Source organism: Leptopilina heterotoma, unplaced genomic scaffold (assembly GCF_015476425.1).
Source record: "Leptopilina heterotoma isolate Lh14 unplaced genomic scaffold, ASM1547642v1 Lhet_108, whole genome shotgun sequence".
Classification (NCBI taxonomy): domain Eukaryota; kingdom Metazoa; phylum Arthropoda; class Insecta; order Hymenoptera; family Figitidae; genus Leptopilina; species Leptopilina heterotoma.
This window is the reverse complement of record NW_025110825.1, coordinates 864,884-888,772: the sequence shown is the minus strand read 5'-3', so window position 1 is coordinate 888,772 and position 23,889 is coordinate 864,884. Positions and strand designations below refer to the sequence as shown.

The 23,889-nt window shown below is 22.7% G+C and overlaps 1 protein-coding gene across 1 annotated transcript; it reads right to left on the bottom strand.

Annotated features, from left to right (window-relative positions):
• Nucleotides 1–8,322: 8,322 nt before the first annotated feature.
• Nucleotides 8,323–11,472, bottom strand: LOC122502955 (reticulocyte-binding protein PFD0110w-like). The gene has a single exon (XM_043613317.1). The coding sequence runs from the start codon at nt 11,411–11,413 to the stop codon at nt 10,256–10,258; it is 1,158 nt and encodes a 385-aa protein (XP_043469252.1). The 5' UTR covers nt 11,414–11,472; the 3' UTR covers nt 8,323–10,255.
• Nucleotides 11,473–23,889: the final 12,417 nt, after the last annotated feature.

Sequence of the window (23,889 nt, the reverse complement as noted above, 5' to 3'; positions counted from 1 at the left end):
AAATTAAGAATTTCAATGATTTTAGTTTGAATCTTTTTCAAAATTTAATTATTTCTAAAAATCCTCGTTATAATGCTGTTAATATTTAATTATAGGATCTAAAATTTTAACTGAAAATCATTTTTAAAACCATTTTTATTAGTAAATTCTAAAAGAATTCAATTATTTAAATACAAAAATAAATAATTTATTAATTTCATTAATTAAATTCTCATAAAAAATGTTATCAACAAATTTTTTAAATCATTAAATTCTTTGGACGAATTTTAATTTGTAATTCAAATCTTTGGAAATTTAAATTTTTCAAATACTTTTAACTATTACAATTCTGTACAATTAATTTTTTTGAAAAAAATTATTTTGAAATTATTTGAATTTTCTATTTTTTAATTATATATTTAATTGGAGAATTTATGAATAAGTGTTATTTCGTAAAATTAAATTGTAAACAAATGGATTTGAAAATTCTCAAAGAACTTTTTCAAAAATTATTAAAAATGATTGATTTAGAAAAAAAATGTTGTTAAAAATTCTAGAAAATAGTAATTGAATTGAAATGATGAAAATAATTTTGAAAAAGATACAAATTTTTTTCAAATTTCTCCGCAATCATCATCATCATAAATAATAAAATTTGCACAGGGATTAAATTATTTTCGTAAATAATAAAATTCTTTTTAGGAATTCAATTATTTTCATCAATAATAAAACTCATTTGCGGAATTTCAATTATTTTTAATACAATTTTATTCAAATTTCTCGAAAAATGTAATTATTCTTAAAAATTTTATTAAAATTCATCAAAAAAATTTAATTACTTAAAAATTTATTGATAAAATTCTTTATGAGAATTCAATTTTAAGAAACATGGAATTATTCAATGAATTGTTTTTTATATTCAACTAATTTAATTCTAATAAAAATTAATTTAAAAATGAATTTTAGTTAAAATTTTATAATTAAATATTAAAAGCTCATTAAAACGTTTCAAATTAAAATCTTTGTAAATCTGATGAATTTTTCATATTTTTAACTAACAATTATGTGGAATTAATTTTTTTAGAAAGTTTAATTGCGGATTTTTTTTCTGAAATTATTTCAAGATTTTATTTTCCAATGTATATTTAATTGAAGAATGTACGAATAATTGAAATTTTGTAAAATTGAATTTGAAATGAATTAAATTAAATTAAACAAATGAACTTGAAAATTCTCAAAGAACTTTTTCAAAAATTATTGAAAATAATTGATTTAAAGAATAATTTTAGTTAAAAACAAGATGGAAAAAATTTAATTTTGGAATAGTTACAAATTATTGCAGAAATTCAATTATTTTCAAGGATCATAATAATCTTCGCAAAAATTAAATATTGTTCAAAAATAATAAAATCCCTCTTAATAAATAAAATAAAAAAATAAAATAAATAAAATCCCTATTTTCACAAATAATAAAACTTATCGACAAATTTTAATTATTTCTAATACAATTTTAATTGAATTTCTCGAAAAATGGCATTCTTAAAAATTCGTCATGAGAATTCAATTATTTAAATTAAATTTGTTGATAAAACTCTTTATGAGAATTGAATTTTAAGAAACATTCAATTAATCCATAAATTATTTATTTTTTGATAAAATGAATAAAAATTGATTTTCATTTCATAAAAATGAATTTTAGTTAAAATTTTAGTTAATAATTGAATATTAAAAGCAATATAGCGTAAATTTTGAGAAATAATTGAATTTTGAAATTAATTTTTTTTGAAAAAGTTTAATTGAATTTTTTTTATATTATTTGAAGTTTTTATTTTCAAATATTTATATTTAATTGAAGAATTGACGAATAATTGAAATTTCGTGAAATTGAATATTGTACAGAAATTGATTTGAAAATTGCCAAAGAACTTTTTCGAAAATTATTAAAAATAGTCGATTTAAAGAAAAATTTTAGTTAAAAATTCTTGAAAATAATAATTGAATTGATAATGATTTTATCTTTAATTCTATAATTTAAAACATTTGAGAATTATTTTTTTAATTCTGAAATGTTACATTGGCGAATTAAAAAAATAATTCTTAAATGTTTTGAATTAAAGAATTTTTTTCTTTTATTAATATTTTTAATCGAAAGGAAAAATTTCTTTAAAACAAAAAAGTTGACAAATATTTGTTTCGTGTTTTTATTTTGAATCGAAAAAAAAATTTCTTTAAAATCAAAGAAACTATTATTTCTTTCTATAACGCATATTATGCTTTACTGGATAAAGATGATGTTGTTAAAGTGAAATAATAAAAGTTGATTAATAAAGGGTTAAGATGAGAATATAGGAATTGTCGGAGAAATTGTGAAAGGGTCGATTAAAAGGGATGATCACATTGTTGCTGGCATCCGTGTCGCCGCACATCCAATATTTCGTTTCCTGCGACAGGAGCCGGCCAGTATTTGATTTTACGCAGTACGCATTCGGCCGATTTCCACGAACGTTAATTATCACTGACCACCTACAGCCCCATTACATTCCAATCGACCCCTTAATCAACGCACGATTGGTGTGCTAATTGATTGCTACTTCGTAATTATAACAGTGTACTACCTAGAACGATAGCGTTGTTTCAAAATACACGCTAACATTATATATCAAAAACGATACACACTATATTATTATTCAATCCAACATTATTTTTATTTTCTTATTCTATTATTCTTTTGGGGAAAAAAAATTACATATTCCTGTTTTTTAATATTTTTGTAGAAGATATTCTCAATTTTCATATAAGGAATAAATTTGCATCATTTCTTTTTTTTTTTAATTAAAATTGTTTCAATAAAATTCAAAAGGTTTCTAAAAATAAAGACAAAAAAAGATTATAACTTATCTATTTTTCAATTACTTTTAATTGAAAATGAAATTGAAAATATTTTAATATTTAGAAAATAAAGGACAAAATTTTACTCAAAAAAAAATGTTCTCTTACATTTATTTACGAATTTCTTTTTTTTAATTGTAAAATTATTCGAAAACATAAATAACTTCTTTTTTAAATAAATATTCAATTATTATTTACTTCTGAAGATATTTTTGGCCAAATAATCCAATTGATGTAAATTTTTAATGATTATTTATTAAATTACATTAAATTAAATAATAAATCCAAAAACTTATTCTTTTATAAATTTAATTGTTATTATTTTTCCATAGGAATTAAGATTTTCAAAAATGTCAAATTCAAACTTTTTTGTAATTAAACAACTTATAAATATAAATAAAATAAATAAATATATAAATAAATAAATATATTTAAATAATTTTAAATATATTTTATATAATAAATAAAAATGACCGAGTGATAAAATCATTATTTTATATTTATAAGAATATTGTTACTGTAACTTTTGCAAAATTATTTTTGTCATTTCAATTCAATTACTATTTTCTAGAATTTTTAACTAAAATTCTTCTCTAAGTTAATTATTTTTAATAAATTTCGAAAAAGTTCTTTGAAAATTTTCAAATTCACAATTCAGCTTTACGAAATTTCGATTATTCGGAAATTCTTTAATTAAATGTATGATTAGAAAATAGAAAATTCAAATAATTTCAAAATAATCTTTTTGAAATATTTAATTCTACAGAATTGCCAGTTAAAAGTATGATAAATTCAAATTTACAAAGAATTTAATTTGAAATCTTTTAAAAATTCAATTATTTCTAAAAATTCACGCTATAATGAGCTTTTAATATTTAATTATAAAATTTTAACTTAAATTCATTTTTAAATCAATTTATTTTATTAGAAAATTCTACGATTCAATTCTCATAAACAATTTTATAAACAAATTTTTAAATAATTGAATTCTTTTGACGAATTTTAATAAAACTTTTAAGAAAAATTACATTTTTCGAGGAATTCTATTGAGCTTGTATTAAAAATAATTGAAATTCTGCGATGAGTTATTTATTATTTGTGAAAATAATTGAATTGCTAAGAAAAATTTTATTATTTTTAAACAATATTTAATTATTAATCTTGAATTTTAATTATTTTATTTATTAATCTTGAAGATAATTAAATTTCTACAATAATTTGTAACTTTTCCAAAATTAAATTTTTTTTCGTGTTTTTAATTAAAATTCTTCGATAAATGCATTACTTTTAATAATTTTTGAAAAAGTTCTTTGAGCATTTTGAAATTCATTTGTTTACAATTCAATTTGACAAAATTTCAATTATTCGTAAATTATTGAATTAAATATATTATTAGAAAATAACAACTTCAAAAATTTTTTTTTAGAAAATCCGCAAATAAACTTTCTGAAAAAAATTAATTCCACAGAATTTTTATAGTTAAAAATACAAAAAATTCAGACTTTCAAAGATTTTAATTTGAAATGTTTTCAAAATTCAATTACTTCTAAAAATTCACTCTCTAATGCTTTTAATATTCAATTATAATCTAAAATTTTAACTGTAATCCATTCTTAAATCAATTTTTATTAAAAAATTCTACTGGAATTCAATTTATTTAAATACAAACAAAAACAGTTTATTGAATAATTGCATGTTTCTTAAAATTCAATTCACATAAAGAATTTTATCAATAAATTTTTAAGAATAATTACATTTTTCGTGGAATTCAATTAAAATTGTATTAAAAATAATTGATATTCTGCAATGAGTTTTATTATTTATAAAACTATAATTGAATCCCTGCAAAAATGTTTATTATTTATGAAAAAAATTGAATTCCTGTAAAAAATGCTATTGTTTATGAAAATAATTACATAAGTGTTTGTGTAGAATTTTATCAAATTTTTTTTTTTAATAATTGTATTCTTATGGAAAATTTTATTAAAATAGTAGATATTAAAAATCAATGAATTGAGGAGAGATTTTGAAAACAACTTAAATTTTGCCAAGAATTTAATTAAAATTTTTGTAAATAATTGAATTTCAGAGAAGAATTTTAATATTTACAAAAATAATTGGAATTTTAACGAGTATTTAAAAAAAAAAATTTCAACATATAATTGAATTTTTGAGAAGAATTTTATAATACTTTTGAAAATAATTGAACTTCTGCAATCATTTATAACTTCTCAAAAATTCAATTTTTTTGGTGCTTTTAACTAAAATTCTTCTATATGTTTATTATTTTTAATATATTATTATCTAAAATTTTAACTAAAATTCATTTTTAAATTTTTATTTAAATTTATGTAAATATTTAATAAATCAATTTATTCTTATTAGAAAATTGTACGTGAATTCAATTATTTAAATATATATCTACAAAAATAAATAATTTATTGAATTCAATTAAAATTGTATTAAAATCAATTGAAATTCTCCGATGAGTTTTATTATTCATGAAAATAATAATTAAATTCCTAAAAAAAAATTTTATTATTTATGATAATAATTGAATTATTAGGAAGAAATTTATAAAAAAAAAAGTTAAAATATTATTGCTACATTTCATGTAAAGAATTTATTTCAATTTAGTTATGAATAATTAATAACAGTGATAAAAATAATTATAGTAATAATAATAATAATAATAATAATAATTATTATTATTATTATTATTATTATTATTAACAACCTTTTTTATTTTTGTATTATTATTACTACCAGGAAAAATACATGTCTTATACAATTTTTTTATGTTTATCAATTTTTGGGACTTTAACAAAATTTTTTGTCATCCACAACATTTTTGTCATTCGAAACAATCATTGTCATCCACAACATTTTCATCTTGCATAACTTTTTTGTCGTCCACAATTTTTTTGTCTTGCAAAACATTATTTTTGTCTTCCACATCATTTCCGTTTCTCAAAACATTTTTGTCGTGCACAATTTTATTGTCTTGTGAAACATTATTTTTGTCGTCCACAATTTTTGTGTCTTCCACAACTTCTTTCTTACGCCTACAGCCACCTTCACAATTACATCCAAATATATTACAGGGGCCTACACCACAATAAAAACCTTCACGAAGAGAACCATCATCACATAAGTTATCACATTTATTTCCCAAATACAGTCTGACTTTTCCATTTTTGCATAATCTTTTAAACTTGGAAGGATGAGTTACAAAACAACATTCAGCACGACAGTTATTAATAAATGCCAAAAATGTGACAACAAATAACAGGAAATAAATTTTTAACATTTTGATAGAATTTTACTCCTATATTTGTCGTCCTATTAGATTGCAGTTTTTTGAAATTAGAAATTTAACACTTGGTTACTTTTAAATTTCCCCAACGTTCGAAACTTATTTACCCCAAGAGTGCAGAAAAAAACAATAAAAATTCTTGTCTTAACATAAAATTTTTTATGATTATAACTATGATTCATGTACGCATCCACTAGTTGAAGAAAGATTTAAATTTATTGTGTTTACGTGGCTTCAAAAAATTGATATCATATATTTTAACGAGGACATAAAATTTATTTTCCTAAAGTTTCAAAAGACGATATTTTTGCTACTGCTTTTCATTTGTATTTTATTTAAAAAAAAAAAATTATTTTGTAGAATAATAAAAATTAATTATTAACTAAATATATTAACAAACTAATTATTTTTTGTAAATATAAATATACAAAAAAAATTGTTTTATATAGAATTTTTTCTAATGGAAATTATAAGAAAGAAAAACATATATGCAAATAATAATTTAGCTTCAGTCGATGAACAAAGTAAAATTTGCAATCTCGAATGAAGGTAATTAACATTAAAATCAAAATCTCACAGAGTATGTGCTGCCCTTAAACGGGAGAAATGAGAATATTTAGCATTCTTCCTCGTCAAAACTCTGTCGGTAGAAAATCGATGAAACGTTACCTCGAGAGCCAGTAAAAATTACCTATAGCTTCAAACCAAGAGGGAGCAATCAATTTAAGTTCGTAGCTTCAGAATTTTTCAAAAAATCCACTTCTTCAATATTTTATTTACATTAATATTAATTTTGAATTAATTGTTTAATATTAAATAATTATAAATTTATTACAATTACGTTCATTAATAACTAACATCATTGTTTATATTTATATTCAGATTTATGTCAAAAGTAGTTTGTTATTATTATTATTGTTAATTTTAAATAATAAACTAGCAACAATTCGCGCAGCTAACTTCTTCCTGCCTTTTTTTTTAAAATAAAATTAGCAATTTTAAAAATAATAGAATTTAGAAATTTCACTGAAAATTAAATTATTTTTAAACATTTTTTAAAAAATTTATCGAAAGAATTCAATAATATTTGTCATTACAATTTTGAATTCATTATAAAATAAAAATAATTATTATTATTAGCTATAAAAATATTATTATTATTATTAACTATAACAATTGTCTTATTCATTCTTTCATTCTGTCCACACCTGAAGTTATAGTCATGATTATTCTTTTGTTTTTTAAACGTTTCGATAGAAAATAGAAATAAAATATAAAATCATCACGATTTTTTAACAAAATTCATGCTTTTGTTTTTTTATTATATCATTAATTTAATAATATTATTTTTATTTCTCAAATAATTCAAAAATATTTGTAATAATCTAAAAAAATTATTAATGTTATTATATTATTCATTATTTCCTTTGTTTCTAAAAAATTAGCCATTTGTAACAAACATTTTAGATAATAATTAACAAATGTAAATCCTGCACAAAATATTTTCTTTTTTTTTTAATATGAAAAACTTAATTACTTGACAAAATTTTGACATCTTCTCTGACCCTAAAGAATATTCTGATTCACTCTAAAAATGATTAAACACTCCAAAAAAAAATTATTCAGAAATTCTTCAATTAAATACGAATTAAAAAATAAACACTTATTAAATAATTAATAATTAAATTATTAAAAAAAAATCAATTTTAAATCTGTAAAGTCTAATTATTGTTAAAAACAGGAAAAGTTTGAAATAAATAAAATCTTTTTAATCGTGAAGAATAACATTCAGAATTTTCTTATGAATTCTTGAAATTGAATATATTATTCGAGCACTTTTGACAAAATTCACTTGACTTTATTCTGATTTCCCTAAATAAATTATTATTATTATTATTATTAATTTCTATCATTATTGTTCGTTTTCCTATATATTTTTGCTACTGCTTTTAATTTGTATTTTATTTTAAAAAAAATTATTTTTTATATAACAAAAAAAATTAATTATTAACTAAATATATTAAGAAACATAATTATTAGTTAAAGGCAGTAAGAGATGTAAAACAAAATTTTTAGCATCAATAATTAAATTCTATTCTATATTTTCTTGGTAAAATTTAATTTATTGAACTTTTATTGTACAATTTTTTTGACTTTCACCATCAGCACCATCAGCACATCGTTTTTTACATAGGTTTCCCAAAAACACTATATGACGACGTTAATAAAACAATTTTTATTCTTTATTTAAATATTTATTAGGAACTAGAAAAAGGTCGTAACTACAATCTGTTGAATTAAGGTACAATATGCTGACAGATTGTGAATGAACATGATTTTAATATTCAAGAAATCTATTTCTTATCGATTGAAAGTTAATTAAACACAAGTTTTAAATTAATCATTGATAAAGTTGCAAAGTTTTGAAAAAATTATTTTTTATGATAAAAAAATTAATTTTTAACTAAATATATTATCAGACAGATTAGTGCAAAGATAACTACCACAACAAATTCACTCACATCCCTAATATTTTTGTCATGCAAAACATTTTTGTCGTCTACAATTTTTTGGTCTTCAACACTATTTTTGTCTTCCAAAATTTTTTGGTCTTCCACAATTTTTTTGTCGTCCACAACTTCTTTCTTACGCCTACAGCCACCATCACAATTACATCCAAATATATTACAGGATCCTACACCGCAATAACGCTGACCCTCACGCAGAGGACCATCAGCACATAAGTTTTTACATTGGTTTCCCCAAATCACTATAAATTCTAGATCTCTGCATTCTTTACTATTATTGATAGAAATTGTCGGACAACATTCAGCACAACAGTCATTAGTAAATGACAAAAATGTAACAACAAACAACAGTAGGAAATAAATTTTTAACATTTTGTTAGTATTTTACGTCTACTTGTTGTCGTATTAAATTGCGCAGTCATTGAAATTAAAATTTCTTCCACCATTCGTATAACTCATATACCCCAAGAGTACATAGAAAAAAAAAATTGTTTTTTTTTCACATAAAATTTTTTATTATTATAACCATAATTCATGCACGCATGCACTAGAGAAAAAAGATTTAAATTTATTGTGTTTACGTGGCTTCAAAAAATTGATATCATAATATATACTTTTACAAGGACATATTTATTTTCCTAAAGTTTCAAACGACGGTATTTTTGCTACTGCTTTTAATTTGTATTTTATTTTTTTAAAAATTATTTCTAAATAAAATTTACAATTAAATAAAGTTATCATTATTTAAATCATTTTCCAATTTGGAGCAGTAATCTTTAAAAATATTTAAACGCAGAGAAAAAGTTTCGTATTTATTTGAAGGTTAAAAAAACTATTTTGTATAATAAAAATTAATCATTAACTAAAATATATTAACAGTATGAAGAAAAATGCTAGAAAGGAAAAGGATTTATTTACGTAAATTATACGATTTCAAGATCGAACTATTTAAATATCAATGATATCAATTAAATATATTTTCTTGGTTCCATTTAATTTACTGAACTTTATTTTATTGTACAATTTTTTAGATGTTCCTGGATGATCTGTAGAAATCCAAATAACGACAGGATAAAAATATTTTTGAAGTTAAATAATGTTCCTTACGGTAAATAATTCTTTTTATTCTCAATAGAATATTGTGAGTATCCAAATTTTTCATATGATGACGTTAATAAAACTATTTTTATTCTTTATTTAAATATTTATTAGGAACTAGAAAAAGGTCGTATAACTATATACCAATCCGTTGAATTAAAGTACAATATGCTGACAGATTGTGAATGAACATGATTTTAATACCCAAGAATTTAAATATATTTCTTATCAATTAAAGGTTAATTAAACACAAGTGTTAAATTAATTATTGATAATGTTGCAAAGTAAATTACATTATAAATTTTTAAAAAGTGTTGCAATATTATAATTTAATGAGTACATAAAATATATGTTTTCCTACAATTTCGAACGATGATATTTTTGCTACTGCTTTTAATTAGGGTTTTAATTTTTTTTTTAAATTATTTTGTATTGATAAGAAAAATTAATTTTTAACTAAATATATTAACAGGCAGATCATTATTAGTACAAAGAAAAATGCTAAAACAAATCTTTTCACATCCACAATATTTTTGTCATGCGAAACATTTTTGTCATCCCCAATTTGATTGTATTGCAAAACATTTTTGTCGTCTACAATTTTTTGGCCTTCAACACTATTTTTGTCTTCTAGAATTTTTTTTTGGTCTTCCACATATTTTTGGTCTTTCACAGTTTTGTTGACGTCCACAACTTGATTGTCTTGCAAATCATTTTTGTCGTGTACAATTGTTTGGTCTTCAACACTATTTTTGTCTTCTTGAATTGTTTGGTTTTCCACAATTTTGTTCTCGTTCACAATTTGATTGTTTTGCAAAACATTTTTGTCGTGTACAATTGTTTGGTCTTCAACACTATTTTTGTCTTCTTGAATTGTTTGGTTTTCCACAATTTTGTTCTCGTTCACAATTTGATTGTTTTGCAAAACATTTTTGTCGTCTACAATTTTTTGGCCTTCAACACTATTTTTGTCTTCTAGAATTTTTTTTTGGTCTTCCACATATTTTTGGTCTTTCACAGTTTTGTTGACGTCCACAACTTGATTGTCTTGCAAATCATTTTTGTCGTGTACAATTGTTTGGTCTTCAACACTATTTTTGTCTTCTTGAATTGTTTGGTTTTCCACAATTTTGTTCTCGTTCACAATTTGATTGTCTTGCAAATCATTTTTGTCGTGTACAATTGTTTGGTCTTCAACACTATTTTTGTCTTCTTGAATTGTTTGCTCTTTCACAATTTTGTTCTCGTCCACAATTAGATTGGTTTGCAAAACATTTTTGTCGTCTACAATTTTTTTGCCTTCAACACTATTTTTGTTTTTTATAATTTCTTGGTCTTCGACAACTTTTTTCTTACGTCTACAGCCACCATCACAATTACATCCAAATATATTACAGGATCCTACACCACAATAACGATAACCCTCACGCAGAAAACCATCAGCACATGATGCTTTACATAGGTTTCCCCAAAACGCTCTATAATTTTTATCTCTGCATTTTTTGTTTTTTTTTGCAGAAATTGTCGGACAACATTCAGCACGACAATCATTAGTAAATGACAAAAATGTAACAACAAACAACAAGAAATAAATTTTTAACATTTTATTAGTATTTTATGTCTACTTGTTGTATTAAATTGCGCAGTTATTGAAATTAGAAATTCTTCCACCGTCGTAACTTATATACCCCAAGAGTGCATAGAAAAACAATAAAAATTGTTTTTTCACATAAAATTTTTTATTATTATAACTATAATTCATGCATGCATGCACTAGAGAAATAGGGTTTAAATTCATTGTGCTTACGTGGCTTCAAAAAATTGATAACAATGATAAAAATAATGATAATAACAATAATAATAATGTATTTTATTTTTAATTTTTTGGACTTTAACAAATTATTTGTCATCCACAACATTTTTGTCATTCGAAACAATCATTGTCATCTATCACTTTTTTGTCTTGCATAAAATTTTTGTCGTCTATAATTTTCTTGTCTTGCAAAACATTATTTTTGTCTTATTTCCGTTTCTCAAAACATTTTTTTCGTGCACAATTTTATTGTCTTGCAAAACATTATTTTTTACTTCAACAATTTTTCGTTTTGCAAAACATTTTTGTCGTGCACAAATTTTTTGTCTTGAAAACCATTTTTGTCGTTCACAATTTTTTTTAACGAGGATATAAAATTTATTTTCCTAAAGTTTCTAATGACGATATTTTTTCTTCTGCTTTGTATTTTATTTTTATTTTGTATATTTTTTTGTATTTTATTTAAAAAAAAAATTATTTTGTATATTAATATAAATTAACAATTAACTAAAATATATTAACAGTACGAAGAAAAATGATTTATTTACGTAAATATACGATTTCAAAATCGTATAATTTAAATATCAATTAAATATATATTTGGTTACATTTAATTTATTGAACATTTATTGTACAATTTTTTTGTCTTACACAATTTATTTCTTATGTCTACAGCTACCATAATTCTCATAATGAATGTTTTCAACAAATTTTGAAATAATGGAATTCTTTGGACTAATTTTAATAACATTTTTAAGAATAATCACACTTTTCGAGGAATTCGATTGAAATTGTTTTAAAAATAATTGCAATTTCTACTATTATTTTTGAAAATAATTAGGTAAATATTTGAGTAGAATTTTATCAAAATTTTTTTTTAATAATTTAATTTTTTTGGAAAATATTATTAAAAGATATTGAAAATCATTGAATTGAGGAAAATTTTTGAAAATAATTGAAATTTTGCCAAGAATTTGATCAAAATGTTTAAAAATAATTGAATTCTTAAAACGAATTTAATTTTTTACAAAAATAATTGAATCCCTATAAAAAATTTTATTATTTATAAAAATAATTGAATTTTTGCGAAGACATTTATAAAGAAAAATTATTAATTGAATTCCTGTGAAAATTAAATTATTTATGGAAATAATTGAATTCTTGCAACGAATTTTATTAAAATTTTTTAAAATAATTGAAATCCTGTGAAAATTAAATTATGTATGAAAATAATTGAATTCTTGCAACGAATTTTATTAAAATTTTTCAAAATAATTGAATTCCTGTAAAAACTAAATTATTTATGATAATGATTAAATTTTTAAGTAGAATTTTAATAAAATTTTTTCGAATAATCAATAAAAATTATTAAATATTGAGGAAAATTTTTGACAAGAATTGTTTAAAATAATTCAATGTATACGAAGAATTTTATTAAAATTTTTTAAAATAACTGAATTCTTCTAAGGAATTTTATTAAAATTATCGAAAATCGTTCAATTCTTACGAAGAACCGTATTCAATTTTTTTTTAAATAATTGAACTCTTGTGAAGAATTTAAAAAAAATGTTTTAAATACAATTTAAAATTCTATTAAAAATAATTGAAATCTTGCTATAAGTTTTATTATTTATGAAGATATTTGAATTTTTGCTACGAATTTTATTAAAAATTTTAAAATAATTGAATTCTTGCAAATTTTTGAAATTTTTTGTTGATTTGTAAAATTATTTAATTTTTAATAATAATAAAATTATTTAATTTTTAATAATAATAAAATTATTTAATTTTATTTATTTTCGAAAAATATTTAAGCTGAAAAAAATTCCATTCCTTTATTTAAATAATTTTTTTTTTCAATTAATTAGTCAACAGAAAACGTAACAAAATTATGCTTTTCTTTTGAGAAGCTTGTTAGACTCTAAAAACTGAAAAAGATGAAATTTTTTTCAGGGAAAAAAAATAACTTGCGTATAGAAGTGACGAGACTAACAGATTTGACGCGATTTAATTCAAAACGAAATTGCCCTCTGCTTTTATATGTAAATAAGTAAATTGAAGCAGAACAAGCACGTCCTCGTATAAAGTTCCTTTCTTCGTCATTTCGCCCGTACAATTTCATCGCCGCTACATACGCGTGCAACAAAAAAAAAAAAAAAAAAAAAAAATTGATCCACCAATTTTGCAGGCAGATCCAAGTAAATATTATCGGTACATTGTAAATTACTTTCTTCTTTTTTATCGTAGATATTTTCTTTCTATGTCTACTTTTTATTTAACAAAATCTCATTAATTTTTTTTTCTACCCTTTCCTAAAAAAAAATTATTACAAATTTATTAATGAAAATGAATCTATATAAGTGTTTGGATTCATTTTGTCAAAAGTTTATACTTTGCGGTGATTTTTATTAGTGAAATTGAAATTTAAGTTATAGTAGAATCAACGGTTATTAAAAGAAGAAATATTTTTCCAGATTATTAATTTTTTAAACAAATATTTTTTCGCTCGCAAATTTTTTTCTAGAAAAACTATATGTTGTTACCAATTTCTCTTTATCAATAATTTAAAACGCCTCGCGTGACCTTTACCAAAGTCGAACGATGTAAAATTTATTATTTCAGGTGCGGAATACATAAAAAAAAAGTACGCAATATAAAAACAATTATATTATTATTTCAAGTTTACGAATCGTATTTTTTCATTTTTTATTCAATATACGAATTTTCTTACTTGATAACAGAACAACGAATTATAGGAAAAATAAGTTTATAACATTGAGTAAAATTATTGAAAAATTATTGATTTATGAACTAAAGTTCTACTAGAATAAAATCGGAAAAAATATTATTAAAAAATATTATTATAAATTTTTTTTTTTGAAATTTTATACAAATTTATATAATAATTAACGAAAAAGTAGTAAATTTTATTTTAGTAGATAAATTTTAGTTTAAGGATTTAGTATAGCTAAGTGCGAAGCCTACGTCAGGCCGATAGAAAGAGTTAGCTAGTACACTTAACGTCCCCTTCTTTTCTCTCTTTCTAGTGACGCGTGCGCAGAGTTGACATGGAGCGTCGCCAGGAGCAACTGCGCTTGCGTCACTTTCAGCGCGCATGCGTTGAGAGACAAAGAGCCAAAGAGGGGGGGGGGACGTTAAGTACACTATCTGTCTCTTTCTATCGATCTGATACTCTCTATTCTACTTCTATATTCTAATTGAAAATAATACATTAAAAAATTATAATAACTTGAAAATAATATATTAGTATAACACAAAAATGAAAAGTAACTCTAAATGATTTTTTAAATAATAATTTCGAAATTATCAAGCAGGGGTGGGGGTAAAAGTAACATTTTCAAATTCTACTGTATATTATATATTAACGGGGAGAAATTTGATTTGTCTATAATACGGTTGACGAGGCCCAATTTTGACGCAATTCGAAGATTCCAGTAAACGATTACATTGTTTTGGTACCAAAGAGGTTTAGTGTAATTGAATCGGGTTCTCCTCTCTATCATCTATTGTATAGCGGGAAAATGTCTATGCATGCACCGCGGATAGGGAAGCGATGCATATTCAAAATTGAGCCGCGGGCGGCCTGGTCAGTCTCTCTCTCTCTCTCTCTCTCTCTCTCTCTCTTGTTTTCAAAGCTCTCGCGAACACACGCGAGACGGTAAATTCGGTTACTTCATTTGAAACCCTCTCCCAACTCATTTTTTGGTCCACCCCTTTCCCTCTCATGGTTTGTACTTGTCTTTCTCATTTTCATCCACCCACATGAAACCCTCTTTTTCTCCCCCCCCCCCTCTCTCTCTCTCTCTTTCTCTCTCAAACTCCGCGCACTTCGCGTTTTAACCCCCTTCGGTGTATGTCCGAGGTTATGAATTTTAATAGCTTTACGCCGCCACGTTGCCAAGAGGGAAAGGCCGACAGGCAAAAATGGCGTAGACGAGTTTTTCGCTCGACAAATTGTCGATGGATTGGATTAGAGGGAAAAATTCCGTTGCTGCTTGATGCTTGGGAATTTTTTCAATCGGTTGTGTCGCTTTAGCGCGAATAACATTGGCAAAATAAAACAAAAAAAAAAAAAAAAAGAAATCACCACTCCGCATATTCTCTGTAAAAAAAAAATAGTAAAAATCTAATCATTTTGCATCGCAAATATAAATTGAGATATAGTAAATAGTAGACATTAGCATATGCGTAAACAGAATACAAAAAAAAAAAATAATAAAACAATTGTTTCAAAAAAGAAAACACTCGCGGCACGTTTTCCCTCTTAACCGAAATAAACCCGCGTCAACTAAAAATATGTCATTTTTATGCAAATCGCTTTTACAGTTTTTATGGTTTTCGCTATATATTTATACATGGCTTTTTAAATGCATTATACGCAGTAAAACCGGAGAGAAAAATATTTCTTTCATTAACCGTGTGACTAATTAGAAACAATATTCGTGTGACAAAGGAGAATTTTCATTCGAAAAAAGAAGAAAAATTTAATATAAAATTATAAATTTACATAGTTAAAAAAATATATACTTATAAAAACTGTAAAACTTTAATAAAAATGACTAAATAATCGTCCTATTCATTTCTGCCCACATTTGCAATACCTGCATAATTAATCCCTTCCGCGTAGGTTATTATTTTTTTTTTTTAATGTTTTTTTGATAATTGGAATTTACAATTTTTGTTCGCAATTTTTAAATAGTTACAAATTCAAAAACTTGAAACATAAATTATTTCCAAAAATTATACAGTTTCAAATTCTTTAAATTTCAATTATTATTAAAAATTGAAGTTCCAAATCTTCGGAAATTCAATTATTTTTAAAAAATTACAATTTCAAATTTTTTAAACTTCAAAAATTGTAAATTTTGAAAATTACAATTCCAAATATTTGAAAACTAAATTATTTCTAAAAATTACAATATTTCAAATCTTTTGAAATTCAAAAATTGTAATTTTTTAAAATTACCATTCCAAGTGATCGAAAAATAAATTATTTCTAATAATTACAGTTTCAAATTCATTAAATTTCAATTATTTCTAAAAATTACAATTTCAAATCTTCCAAAATTCAATTATTTCTAAAAATGATAATTTTACAGCTCTTGAAATTCAATTATTTCTAAAAAATTATAATTTCAAATCTTTTGAAATTTAAAAATTGCTATTTCAATTATTTTTAAAAATTACAATTTCAATTCCTTTGAAATTCAAAAACTGTAATTTCTAAAAATTACAATTCCAAATCATTTGAAATTCAATTAATTTCAAAATAATTTTTAGAATATTGAAAACCAGAATACAATTATTTTCATAAATAATAAAATTACTCGCAGGATTTAAATGATTTTTAGTACAATTTGAATGGAATTAAAAAAAATACAATTAAAAATTTTATTAAAATTCTTCGAAAGAATTCTATTAATTTCCAAAATTTTAATAAAATTCTTTGTAAGAATTTAATTTTACGAAATAATTAATTCTTTATTTTGTATTAAAATAATTGAATTCTCGCAGAACTTTCTAATAAAAATGAATTTAAAAATGAATTTCAGTTAAAATTTTAGATAATATTTGATTATTTAAAAGAGTTATAGTATCATGAATTTTAAAAATTTATTAATTCATTATTTTCCTAAAAAAATTTGAAATTATTGAATAATTTTATTTAACAATTTAAAAAAAGTAATTCAATTTTGGAAGAATTACAATTAAAATTTTTAGAAAATAGTTAAACTTTCTTATGAGATTGAAATTTTTAAAAATTTTAATTTCTATGGAAAACTAAATGAGAATAACTATTTAAATATTTTATGTAAGAAAAATTATTCAAGACTTAAATAATTTTATTTAGAAACTATAAAAAAAAATTGTCCTTTAAAAGGATTGTAACTTAAATTTTTTCAGATTTAAAATTTAATCTTTTCAAATTTACTTGTTTTATTTTAAATTTTAGGGATAAAAAAATTATGAATAGTTTTGATAGAAATCAGAAAAAAATTATGGAAAGAGAGAATTAAATTTTCTTGATATTGTCTATAATCAACTAAATCGAGTTTTTTAGTCGTCAAATTTAATTTTTCGATTGCTACTATTTTACTACACATTTTTCAGCCATAAAGCAAAACTTTTAAAGACATATTTTTTTATAAAATATTCACAACATTTTTTTTCGGTAGTGAAAATATAATTTTTAAATAACAATCTAAAATCTCATACATAATAATAAATATTTTACAGAATGGAAAAATTACAAGAACAGAAAATAAAAAAAAAATACATAACAATATTACAGGTAATAATGAAAAACGACAAATAAAAATCATGACAAAAAAAAAGAATGGAGATAAACACTAGAATAAAATGTCAAAAAAAAATTCCAAATAATAAAAATCTCATTTAGTGAATAACTGAAAATTTCAAAAAGTTTTGCAAAAAAGGAAAAAAAAAATTATTTCCTATTTCGTTTGACTGTTTTTTCTATTATATTTTTTTTTATTGTTTCCCCAAACACATACATATTGCGTATAGTATATATGACAAAAGGTGCGATAATATATAAACGCGAATATGTAATAAACGCGCATTAACCATGTAAATAATTACAAAATAAATTTACACTCTGTGGCAAAAACAATTTTCGTTAATTCGTTAAAGTCGAGCGCGACGCTTAAGAGTTATTTTGAAATCGTTATAGCGCGATTCAAAATTCACATGGAAAGTCCCTGGATAATACTTTCACAATGGCAAGCGGTGGTCTCATCAAGTGAAATCATCACGGCCAAAACTCACAGATGGCAAAGCTTTCTGTGTGAAGTCTACCCCGCATTCAACTACGATAATCCACTTCCATTTTGACAGAGAATTTCGTTAGTGCGTTATGAAACTCATTAATCTGACAGATACTGCCCAACGATCTGGTACCGTTCGTCCGCGCGCAAAACTAAACTCCAATATATACACGAGAGCAGGTACTCTCGTCAACGAATTAAAAAAAAACATAATAATAATAATAATAATAATAATAATAAAAAATGTCATTATGACGATTTTTCTCATTAAAAATATTGAATGAGACCCCTGTTTGTTCTCCAATGAAAATTTATTTCTACCATTTGGCATTTTTTATTTTTTTAATTTTAAACTTAGTTTAATCATGTTTAATTACCTTTCAACTTGTTCACAATCATTTAATGTGTGTCCACTTTGGAATATAGAGGGAAAAATTAATTTTTAAAACAAATAAAAATCTTTTATTTTATTTTGAAGAACAAAAGAAAAAAAATTTTGAATAAAGAAACCAGAAAAAAATACATTCTTAAAATAAAAAAAAATCTTGATCATGAATCGAAGAACAAAAGTAGAAAATTGAGGAAAAGTAAAGAACAAAAAAATAATTTTTTAGAAAGAAAGAATTCAATAGATTTCCAAATGAACAAAATTTCTTGACCATGAATTATTGAAGAGCAAAAGTAGAAAATTGAGAAAAAATTAACAATAAAAAACTAATTTTTTAGGACAAAAATATTTTCTGATCCGAAGAAGAAAAGGAGAAAATTGAGGAAAAATAAAGAACAAATTAATTTCTTGATTATCATATAGCGAAGCACAATTAGTAGAAAAAGGAGAAAAGATCTTTAACTTTCCTCAATTTTCTACTATTGTACTTCGCTACATAGAACAAAAAACTATTTTTTGGGAGAAAAACAATTTGTTTATCATGAATCGAAGAACAAAAGTAGAAAATTGAAGATAAAAAGAGAACAAGACAATAGATTTTCCAAATGAATAAAATTTCTTGATCATGAATTTAAGAGCAAAAGTAGAAAATTGAGGATTGAAAAAAGAACAAACAAATTTTTTGATTATTATTTGAAGAAAAGAAATTTTTAAAATTGAGGATGGAAAAAAGAACAAAAAGATAGATTTTGAAAACAAACAAAAAATTTTTATCGTGAATCGAAGAAGAGAAGTAGAAAATTGAGGAAAAATAAAGAACAAAAAAATAAATTTTTAAAGAAAAAGAATTTCTTGATCATGAATCGAAGAATAAAAGTAGAAAATTGAAGATAAAAAAGAGAACAAATTAATAGATTTCCAAATGAAAAATTACTTTATCGTGAATTGAATAATGAAAGTAGAAAATGGAGGAAAAATAAGAGACAAAAAATTAATTTTTTAGTACATAATAATATTTTGATCATGATTCGAAAAATAAAAGAAGAAAGTTGAGGAAAAAAAAGTAATTTTTTAAAACAAAATAATCGTGGAGCAAAAGTAGAAAATTGATGATTGAAAGAAGAACAAACAAATTTTTGATCATGATGTGAAAAAAAGAAATTAAAAATTGATGATAGAAAATAGAACAAAAACGTAGATTTTTAAAACAAAAAAAATTTTGTTCATGAATCGAAGAAGAAAAGTAAAAAATTGAGAAAAAAAACGAAATTTTCGAATACAATAATCTTCTGCGATCATGATTTAAAGAACAAAAGTATAGAAAATTGAGGATAAACGAAACAAATAGAATAGATTTTAAAAACAAAAACATTTTGATGTTGATTTGCAGAACAAAAATACAAATTGAGGAAAAATAAAAAACAAAAAAAATAATATTTTATAACAAAATAATTTCTTGATTATCATATAGCGAAGTACAAAAGTAGAAAATTGAGGAAAAATAAAGAAAAAAAAATTAATTTTTTGGAACAAAATAATTTCTTGATCATGAATCGAAGATCAAAAGTAGAAAATTGAGGAAAAATAAAAAACAAAAAATTAATTTTTTAAGTACATAATAATTTCTTGATGATGAATCGAAAAGCAAAAGTAGAAAATTGAAGATAAAAATCGAACAAAACAATTGATTTTCAAATTAACAAAATTTCTTTATCGTAAATTGAAGAATAAAAAAGTAGAAAATTGATGAAAAATAAGGAACAAAAAATTAATTTTTTTAGCACATAATAATTTGTTGATGACGAATCGAAAAATAAAAGTAAGAAAATTGAGGAAAAATAAGGAACAAAAAAATAATTTTTTAAAACAAAACAATTTCTTGATCATGAATCGAAGAACAAAAGTAGAAAACAAGATAAAAAATCAAACAAAACAATTGATTTCCAAATTAACCAAGATTCTTTATCGTGAACTGAAGAACAAAAGTAGAAAATTGAAGATAAAAACAAACAATAAAATATATTTTAAAAAGAAAAAAATATCCTAATCTTGATTCGAACAAGAAAAGTAGAATCAAAATAGAAAGTTTGGGATAAAGAAAAGAGTAAAAGTAGATTTTTACAACAAAATGATGAAGAAATCATAATTCGAAGAACAAAAGTAGAAAGTAGAAGATAAAATATAATTGAATGTATTAAATAACTCCTCTTGAAAAATGTGAGAGAGGAAAAAAAATGTTTTTGATAGCAAACAAATTTTTTTATATTAAATGATATAGAGCAAAAGTAGAAAATTGAGGATAGAAAAAAGGACATAAAAATTTATTTATAAAATAATATCTTAATAATGAATCAAATAAAAAAAGTAGAAAATAGAGGAAAAATAAAGAACAGAAAACTAATTTTTTAGGACAAAATAATTTCTTAATTCGTAGAGCAAAAGTAGAAAATTGAGGATAAAAAAACACTAAAAAAAAATATATTTTCAGAGCAAAAAAGAAAACTACGAATTAATTTGACAACAAGAAACTTGATTTTTAGAGGAAAAATATTTAATGAAGTCAAGAAAAAAGTAGAAAATTGATGATAAAATATATTTAAATTTCTTGAAATTTAATCGAATAGCTAGAGTAGAAAATTGAGTATAAACAAAATAACCAAAAAATATCTTATAAATATAAAGAAAAAAAATGTTCGATTATATGTCGAAGAACAAGAGTAGAAAATTGAAGATAAAATATATTTGAATGTATATAAATTAACGCCTCTTATAGAAAAATATGAAAAGAGAGACATATTAAAACATCAAGAAGTATGGTATTCATGAGATTTTTTTTTTTTTTTTTTTTGCTCTATAAGGATTAACAGTCCTCCACCCGCACTACTGGACTTAGTTGAAAAAAAAATGTCTCGCGACACTTGTCGGTAAAGATCAATGGTCTTTAGAGCGATTTCTTCCTCGAGAGGGTCTCGTTTCTCTTTTAAGCCATGGACAATGCAGCAAATGAACCGAATTTGCGAAACGCAGCGCGGTAAAGGTCCTTTCGATGGCTTAGTGGCCAAGGCGGTGCGCTCCTATATAGGCGTTAGAACTAACACCGTTCAAGGTGTCAAGAGAAAGAGGTTCTGTGGTCTCTCTCTCTCACTCTCTCTCTTAAGCAGGTACTTGAAAATCCGTCGAGAGTTCATTACCGAATACCTGCCTGAATTTACGCAGAAGATTCTGCCGACTACAATTTCTCCTTATGTATATACATATATAGAAAGAAGAAATTTTAGTCTACCAAGAAATGTATTTTCTACTTTGGCAAGTTCTATTTTTACCTAATTTTACTCGATTTCTGAATTTTTTTTTTTTTTTTTTTTTGAGGGAAATCGTCAAAGCGTGCCTAATGCAAAAATGCGTTGTGTTCATTCTCAAATCAATCCGTTTGTATATCTCGTTTCGTTTCATTCTTCTTTAAGATCAAAAATAAGGATTTAAGTTTTTTCTCAAAAATTTCTTGACAATATTATAGATTATAATATGCGAGTTAGCTGCAGGGAAAATTGACAAAAGCTTCTCTATTTTTTTCTTTATTATTCTATTTTAATAAAATAGGTTCTTATTTTGTTGGATATTGATAATCGATGGAGAAAAAAAATTTATTTCTTTACCTATATACATAGTGATGCAATTCTTCACTCTGTGGTCACTTTTGATTATCCGCTGTTCCAATTATATTTAATAACTTGAAAAATTATATTCAAATTTGTTTCAAATAATTTGCATAATTAATCTTCACTGTTTTTTAGTAATTTAATAAAAAAAAAATTTTTTTAATATCTTGATCTTGATTTGAAGAACAAAAGTAGAAAATTGTAGATAAAAAAGAGATCAAAACAATAGATTTCCAAATTAATAAAATTTTCTTACCAAGAATTGAAAATGAAAAGTAGAAAATTGACGATAAAAAAATAAGAAAATATAATTTTGAAAGCAAAAAGAATCTTGATTCGAAGAACAAAAGTAGAAAATTCAGGATAAATCAAGAGCAAAAAATTAGATTTTTAGAACAAAAAAAAATTGTTGATTGTGAGTCGAAGAACAAAAGTAGAAAAATGCTGATAAATAAAAAACAAACACTATAATCTTTTAGAACAAAATAATTTCTTGATCGCATGAATCGAAGATCAAAAGTAGAAAATTGAAGATAAATATTGTCCAAAATACTAATTTTTGAGAACAAAATAATTTATTGATCGTAAATTGAAAAAATAACATAGAAAATTGAGGAAAAATAAGGATCAAAACTATAGATTTCCAAATTAATAAATTTTCTTACCGCAAGACTTGAAAATAAATAGTAGAAAATTTATGAAAAAAATCACCAAAAAAAAAATATTTCGATAACTAAAAGAATTTTAATCTTGATTCGAGGAATAAAAGTAGAAAATTCAGGATAAATTAGAGAACAAAAAAATTTCTTGACACTGAATTGAAGAGCAAAAATAAAAAAATTGAGGAAAGGAAAACAAATTTCATCTTGATTCCAAGAACAAAAGTAAAAAAAAAAATGCAGGATGAAATTAAAGAGCAAAAAATTATACTTTTTGAAAAAAAACATTTTTTGATTGTCAATCGAAGAACAAAAGTAGAAAAATAATGATAAATAAAGAACGAAAAACTGTTATCTTTTAGAACAAAAAAATTTGCATCATGAATTAAAGAAAAAAATTAGAAAATTGAGGAAAAATGAAGAACAAAAAACTCATTTCTTAGAACAAAATAATTTCTTGATTATAAATCGAAAAAAATAGAAAATTGAGGAAAAGTAAAGAACAAAAATCTAATTTTTTAGAAAAAAAGAATTTTAGGATCATGAATCGAAGAAAAAAGTAGAAGAATAGTAGAAAATTGAGGACAAACAAAGACAAAAAGCTAATTTTATAAGAAAAAAAGAATTTCTTAATTATAAATCGTTAAAAGTAGAAAATTGAAGAAAAATAAAAAACAAAAAACTAATTTTTAAAACAAAAAAATTTTTCGATTATAAATTGAATAAGAGAAGTAGAAAATTGAGGAAAAAT